Genomic DNA, 8127 nt, shown 5'->3' on the forward strand with positions numbered 1-8127 from the left:
ATAATACGAAAAGAAGATAAATCGTCCATAGATACTCTCCTTAGAAAACATTATGGTGAAAATTGGAGAGACCAGCCGGATCTCACATTTTATAAAATAATAGATACTGGCGTACAGACTCATAATGATGAGAGGATTGAAAATGATCATTTTAACGATGAGGACCCAGAGCTTAGAGTTTAGGAATTAATATAAAAAATATATACACATAATTTGTAAGATCTTTTGTACTTTGGATAAAAATAAACTGTTATACGCAAATTTTACTTCCACATGCTTTCCTCCTTATTCATAACACATTAGGTTTGGAAAACAGACTAATCCAAGAACAACTAATATCGTAAATGGTTGATTATTATCATGTACATATTTGCAAATGAGATGCATAAATCTGTATTTACATAGTTCACTTGCAAAACTGGGTATTTTCAATTTTTTTCTTCCTTTCGTAGCAAACACAATAACTTTCTAAGAGAAAAATCATTATATTTTACCTAATAAAGCATTTAGCTATCACAAAAAAGTACCATGTACCATTTATTAAATCTAAGGTTTTTTGCAAAAGTTATCAGTTTTTTGCAAATAACTCAGTTTGACTTAGGTATACAGTAAATGCAAAGTTTTGCATCTAGCGGACTCATATCATATGCATTAATAAGTAAAAGAAGTATATTTTAATGTACATATTGTTATGTACATCTAGACTTGAAATTTATTCATTTAAAACTACATTATGCTACATTATGTTTACATTATGCTTACTAAACGTCTCACTTATTAATAAATCTCACGTTTTATCTCACGTTTTATCTCACTTTATTATCTTCTATGGTAGTAGTGACAATGATGGCAGCCATGGACAAATATATTGTGTCCGCACGGTAATGGTGGTCCATACCAAGCACCCGGAGGTGCAGATGGTGCGTAATTTGTTGGAGGCGGTGCATAATACGTCTGTTGATGCGGGGGAGGTTGTGGAGGCGGTATATGGTGATCGTGGGAGTAGTGGTGACGATCGTGGTGTCCATGGTGATGATCCGAATGGTGACCGTGGTGATTACCCATTTTCGAGTTATTCTGCAAGAAGTGAGAATTTTAAATATCGAATTTGAATACCTATCCTATGTATATCGCTTGCTACTTCTTCTTATCAGCTGTTTGACAAAAAATATAAAAGGTGGAAAACAACTATAAATAGCTCTTTCGGACTATTTGGTCGTCATAAGGACGGTGCAAGCAAGTTAGCACAGGAGTAAATTAACTTAAAAAACGATCGTTACCGTCACAATGTGCTCAATTGCAGTATGGTATAACTAGATCCAAACCCAGACATCCAAAGTGAAAGTTATCCTCCAACACCAAATTGTTCTATATATGGTCCACATAATGTTCAGAAAAAAGTCACACTATTTTGAGCGTCGGGTTTGGGGGGAGAGGGGGGAGAAATCGGTAAATTCGTAGTTCTTTAAGTTTTTCGTCAATATTTCTAAAACTATGCGGTTTAGCATAAACAACCTTCTATACAAAAATATTCTATATTAAATTTGAAACAAGAAAGGTCCTATGCATAATCCTTTTAAAAGGAACGGTTCCAAAGTTACGGAGGTAGTATAGTATAATTGGTCCAAAAAAGACCTAACCCAGATATTAAAAGTAAAAGTTTTCCTCCAACACCAAATTGTTCTATATGGTCCAGATATTGTTCAGTAAAAAGTTACACCATTTTGAGCGTCCGGTTTGGGGGGGAGATGGGGGAGAAATCGGTAAATTAGTAGTTTTTTATGTTTTTCGTCAATATTTCTAAAAATATGCTTTAGCGTAAACAATGTTCTATACAAAAATGTTCTACATCAAATTTAAAACAAAAAAGGTCCTATACATAATTGATATAAAATCAACGATTCCAGAGTTACGGTGGGTGAAAAGTGGAGGTTATCGCTCTTGATGATATGTCACAGACACAAAAAAAAGTGGAGAAAAAAGATTGATATAAGAAATTTGAAAAACAAACACATATCTACATGAGCCAAAAACAATATATCTATATCTACGTACATAATATACCTATGTATATTAAGTATAATACATATAAGAGACGGCTCACAAACGTCGTAAACGACTACTTAGTATAGTAAGTATATATGGTAGACCTATTCTATTAAAAAATATAGATTTAACTTACAAATCAAACAATAATTCCTTAATAAGTACGGAAGCACAAGACTGGATAGGTACTTTACAATTTTCTAGTAGACAAACTAAGTAGGTTTTTTGTTTATTTGTTGTTGCGGGTCGCTTATCTTAAACTTTTAATAATTATTTTTAACGATAACTTCGTTTCTGAAAATATCCGGAAATATAGGTGATTAAATTCTTAATCAACGAAACGTTTTAGAATATGATTGTAAGAAGTGTTGTAAGTATGTTATTCACTTAACTGTTAATCATCAGATGAATTTCGACAGGAATTGATTCTTCTTCTTCGCGTACCTACTTCGTGATTTTAAGGACATTTTCGATTATCGCGGCCCATTTTACCTTGTCTTCAGCAGTTCTATTGTTGTCTTTCTACTTCATGCCCTCTTTTTCCTTCTACTTTTCCTTAGGTATACCTATAACCAATCGCATCAATTGATATTTTACATTTCTTAGTATGTGACTAAACTAGGTCATTTTTGTTTCCTTCATAGTGTTGAGTATTTTTTTTTCTTTTTTCATGTTTCTTAATGTTTCCGTGTTTGTTACATGTTATGTTCATGATATTTTCCAAATATGTACTTCGATAGCACCACATCTAAAAGCTGGCAAATCTTTTTTTAGTTGCGTCCGTAATGTTCGATCTCCATATAAAAGGGTAGAGAATAGGTAGCACCTCAATACTCTAGTTCTAATTTCTATTCCCAGTTTTCGATTACATTGAATAATACTGTTTTAATCTTATTAAAAGTGCTTTCTGGCCATCTCAATGTGCCGTTTTGTATCTATAATTGTATCTGGGCTTTTCTCTAAAGCTTTTTCTTTACTGTAGATTGTTTCGTCTTCAATCTTATTCTTACTGACAATCATGATTTTTGTTTTTTTTTATGTGTTCAGAGCCATAGCTCTCGCAGAACTGCGTAGTGCGATCAACCAAAATGTGCAGCCCTTCTCTGCGGTCTCTAAGGAGTATTATATCATCTGGACATCTGAGATTATTCATTAGTGTTCCCTTAATTGATATGCCTTTATCGATGTCTTCTAGTGGCTCTTAAAATATCTCTTCTGATCACATTTTAAAAAGTAGATATAATAGTACTCATACTTGTCGTACCTATATACTGTAGCGGAAGAGAAATCTTGGCCGATCCCCGTATAACAGTAAACACCTCGAGAATGACGTAATCGGATGTGCTAGGCCTCGCCGGAGAATTCTGGAAGGTACGTCACGTAGGCGGAACAAGCCGATAGCTCGAGATGGGAGTCGATTGTTCCAGAATAACAACTTGGTATAAATACGGGCATATTTTGTGAATAAGTTTAGTGTATAAGATAAATTCGTCTGTAACTTATATAAATAAAGTCGTATATAAATTACGAACCGCTAGTTTTATTGTAATTAGAAGTAATTACACTAATCACGCTACAGTTGGTGTCGGTGTTCGGTTAACTTAGTGCGATATAAATAAGTGAATTACAGAGAGACTTTAAAAGACTTTTGAACTTTATTCGTCGGGAATAACCGGAGTGCGTTAATTGTTCGGTATTCGGAAAGACTTTAAAATACTTTTGGACTTTATTCGTCGGGAATAGTTAAAGTGCGTTGATTGTTCGGTATTCGGAAAGACTGTTAAAAGACATTTTGGAAAGTACGTGTGTGCCGACCAAAGATGTTGCTACAAGAACTTACAGTAAAACAGCTCCGTGAACAGCTCGAGGAACGGGATCTGGACAGCAGTGGGCTCAAGATAGTCCTACAAGCACGACTCGAGGATGTCCTCACGAAGAACGGAGAAGACCCAAAGACGTTCCACTTCCATTCAGCAGAACAAGTAATCTTATCGAAATTAAAAACTGTTTCTGAAACGATCGATGAAACTTGTAGAAAAAGCGACGATAAATTCGAAAATGTTGCTAAAAGATTCGATGAGACTTCTCAAATAATTAAAGAGGTCTGTAGGCAAAACAACGAAAAACTAGAAGAAGTTTGTAAACAGAACAATGAGAAATTTGAAGAAGTTTCTAGAACATTCGATAAGATGCAGAAAAGTGTAGAGACCGTAGAAGAAAAGATCAAACAGCTAGAGAGCAGGATAACCGATACAAAAGTACAACCATCAGTTAATGCAGCAACGTTAGATCCTTTAGTGAAAGATGAACTACCGAGAGACGAAACGTCGCATAATATGAGATTCAAATTACCACCATTTGATGGAAAGACCTCTTGGTCCATATATCTTAGACAGTTTGAAGCTATTGCGACCGCCAATCATTGGACCGAACAAGAAAAGGCTGTTTCCTTGACTGCTGCTTTGCGAGGTGATGCTGCAGATATATTAAGATCAATTCCTAAGGGTCAAGAAAAATGTTACCAGACCTTGTTCACTCGTCTAGAAAAACGCTATGGAGATGCCCATCTACAACAAGTATACAAAGCACAACTGAGAAATAGAAGTCAACGAGCAAGTGAGAATCTGCAAGAATTTGAAGCAGATGTGGCTCGTGTGGTGCGGTTGGCTTATCCGGAGGTGCCAGACAGCGTTTTAGAAGAAATTGCGGTAGATACCTTTGTCAATGGGCTGAAAGATAGTGAACTACAGAAAGCTTTACGACTAGCAAGACCGAAAGTTTTAGATGAAGCACTTGCTATTGCCTTGGAACACGAAGCAGCTAGCCAAGCTTCACGAAACAATCGAGTAATAACCGTGGAAAAAGGCGATAAGAGAAAAGATGAACGTTTGGTGGAAATGGTACGGAGGGTGATTCGTGACACGATGCCGAAGAGACGCATGAAGAGGGCTGGAAGAGTTGGTTCAAATACAGATGCTTCCTCGATACGGCCATGCAGTGAAAGTTGTAATCACCGGCTTAAAGTAGATGAACAGCTTTGCCCTGTGAGACGAACTACCGTCGTTAATGAGCAATGGCAGCCACAACAGTTACAAGAAGCCCAAGAAGACGATCCATGTATAAAAAGAGTATTGGATTGGATGCGTCGAGGTGAGAGACCTAGTTGGCAAAACATTAGTGCATGTAGTCCGGAAGTCAAGGCCTACTGGAGCCAATGGAATTGCCTGATACTAAAAGATGATCTTCTGTACAGAACCTTTGAGAACGATGATGGTACAGAATCTAAGCTTCAGTTGATTGTACCTAAAAGTAAAGTGTCAGAAGTATTGCGTCAGTTGCATGACGGTACATCAGGTGGACACTTTGGTATTACGAAGACTCTGCAAAAGGTTCGAGAACGGTTCTATTGGGTGAACTGTAAAGATGATGTAAGAAGATGGTGCCAGAAATGTGAACTGTGTGCATCCGGTAATGGTCCAGTTGGTAAAAAGAGAGCACCCATGAGACAGTACAATGTTGGCAGTCCTATGGAAAGAGTAGCAATCGACATTGCAGGTCCATTTCCAGAAACTGATGCTGGAAATAAATACATCCTGGTAGCCATGGATTATTTTACGAAATGGACCGAGGCCTATGCATTACCAAATCAAGAAGCTGCTACCGTTGCAGAGGTACTTGTTAAAGAATTCTTTAGCCGATTTGGTGTTCCCTTGGAGATCCACTCCGACCAAGGGCGAAACTTTGAGTCAGCTCTTTTCCAAAACGTTTGTAAATTGATTGGTGCCAATAAGACCAGAACAACACCCCTGCATCCTCAATCAGATGGGATGGTCGAGAGGATGAACCGAACGATGGGTAAACACTTGTCCAAAGTTGTATCTGAACATCAGCGAGATTGGGACCAACACATTCATTTATTCCTGATGGCCTACCGCTCGGCCGTAAATGAAACTACAGGTCAAACACCAACCTGCCTGATGTTGGGTCGTGAAGTTCGGTTGCCCTGCGACCTAGAGTTTGGCTGCGGACCTTCCGAGGAACATGTTGCAGGCGAAGACTACGTTGACCGCCTGAAATTACGAATGAACAACATTCATGAACTTGCCCGACAACACATCCAGATAGCCAGTGACAGAATGAAAGATCAATATGATTCTCGATGCAAGAATGAAAGCTTCGAAGTAGGTGATCTTGTCTGGCTTTATAATCCGCAACGTCGTCGAGGCTTATGTCCTAAACTGCAAAGACAATGGGAAGGTCCATATGAAGTTAAGAAGAAAATAAATGACGTAATATATAGAATTAAGAAGTTGCCAAACGGTAAACCAAAAGTTATTCACATAAATCGTCTTGCACCATATGCTGGCTCAAATGAAACAGAAGAAGCACGAGTCCTCCAACAGGAGATGAAAGATGTCGCACAGCCAAGTTTTAATCAATTTATGTCAAATTACGCAGCGAGAAAGAGTGCTAGATTCGGCGTGACCACAGAAGTTCAGCAAGATCTGTTTGGTGTTCCAGAAAACGTCTCTCTGGCCCACTGTGTTGCCCAAGACCTCGAGATGACTAAAGAAATATCGTCCGTATTCAATAGAAAGTTCGGCCGCCTGGACGAGTTAAGAAATCAGCAGCCTAAAATTGGAAGAGTACTGCGATTGGAAGATGGTCCTCGATCTTTGCTGTATATGGTGACCAGAAAGTCTTATACGGACACGCCAAGCTACGAGAACATATGGCGTGTTCTAACTAATTTGAAGAAAATCGTGTGTAATTATGACATCAAAAATTTGGCTTTACCAAAAATAGGCCATGCAGTAGAAAATCTGGATTGGAAGATTGTGAGAAGCATGCTTGAAGTGGTCTTCAGAGGAACTGGTGTACAAATCACTGTGTGTTGCATGAACCCGAAGATGTCGTACCCTTCAAAGACAGTAGACTGTTATTTCTTCTTGAAGGGTGTATGCAGAGCTGGAGAGTCGTGTAGATTCCGCCATCCTGGGCCTTCATTTAGAGTTGCTGATCGAGACGCTCAGATCTTAAGAGGGGAGCAGTGTAGCGGAAGAGAAATCTTGGCCGATCCCCGTATAACAGTAAACACCTCGAGAATGACGTAATCGGATGTGCTAGGCCTCGCCGGAGAATTCTGGAAGGTACGTCACGTAGGCGGAACAAGCCGATAGCTCGAGATGGGAGTCGATTGTTCCAGAATATCAACTGGGTATAAATAAGGGCATATTTTGTGAATAAGTTTAGTGTATAAGATAAATTCGTCTGTAACTTATATAAATAAAGTCGTATATAAATTACGAACCGCTAGTTTTATTGTAATTAGAAGTAATTACACTAATCACGCTACAATACGTTCTTCGTCAACACAAGAACTTCTATTCCTTTATTACACTTTTCATTTATATTTTTTATACTATCCACTTCTCCAATAGCTTCCATTGCAGCTTCGTCAATAGCTTTTGTGATATCGTTGTGCATAATGATAGGTGAGGAGTAACAAAAATTGTGTAATTTCAAATTCAATCTCATACGATACAGAAACTGAGTAAACTCATGTTCAAAACCTTGTAGATCTCTTTGTTGAAATGTCTTGCAGTATAAATTGAACTTTAATTTTCATTTTGTCGTTGGCTTCATTTAAATGTAAATGGAGAACATCCATAAACTACGTCGTAGGGTGAAGGTGGCATCAGTGCACATTCGACGTCTTTTGGTGTATTTATTGTCTCTATAAATATACTTTTTTACCACCTTCTTCCAGGCGGCAGCATTGCCTTCTGGATTATAGATATACATATTCAAAATTATTTAATATAATTAATTAAATAAGTATAATTAATTTTAAAAAATCCAGAAATAACTAAATATGCTAATATAAAAAATCACTGGATAGGGGAGTCATGAGTTGTAATTGCGACGTCGACATGAGGAAGGGCGTCGTCTGTAAACGACGCTTTACGGCTAAGAGCAGGAGGGTATTAAAAAGTCAAATTTTTTACGACGTAATTTATGGATGTTCCCATGGCAGTGACGTTTTAATTCCATTCTAATATTAATATTACCTCGTATATA

General features: G+C 37.6%; 1 protein-coding gene across 1 annotated transcript; it reads right to left on the bottom strand.

Annotated features, from left to right (window-relative positions):
- Window positions 1–668: 668 nt before the first annotated feature.
- On the bottom strand, window positions 669–2298 carry LOC114327954 (uncharacterized histidine-rich protein DDB_G0274557-like). Its single transcript, XM_028276670.2, has 2 exons — window positions 2183–2298; window positions 669–1077 (listed from the first exon to the last, which is right to left on the bottom strand). The coding sequence occupies exon 2, from the start codon at window positions 1063–1065 to the stop codon at window positions 820–822; it is 246 nt and encodes an 81-aa protein (XP_028132471.1). The 5' UTR covers window positions 1066–1077; window positions 2183–2298; the 3' UTR covers window positions 669–819.
- Between the last annotated feature and the right edge of the window lie 5829 nt (window positions 2299–8127).

Source organism: Diabrotica virgifera, chromosome 2, assembly GCF_917563875.1.
Source record: "Diabrotica virgifera virgifera chromosome 2, PGI_DIABVI_V3a".
Taxonomy (NCBI): Eukaryota; Metazoa; Arthropoda; class Insecta; order Coleoptera; family Chrysomelidae; genus Diabrotica; species Diabrotica virgifera.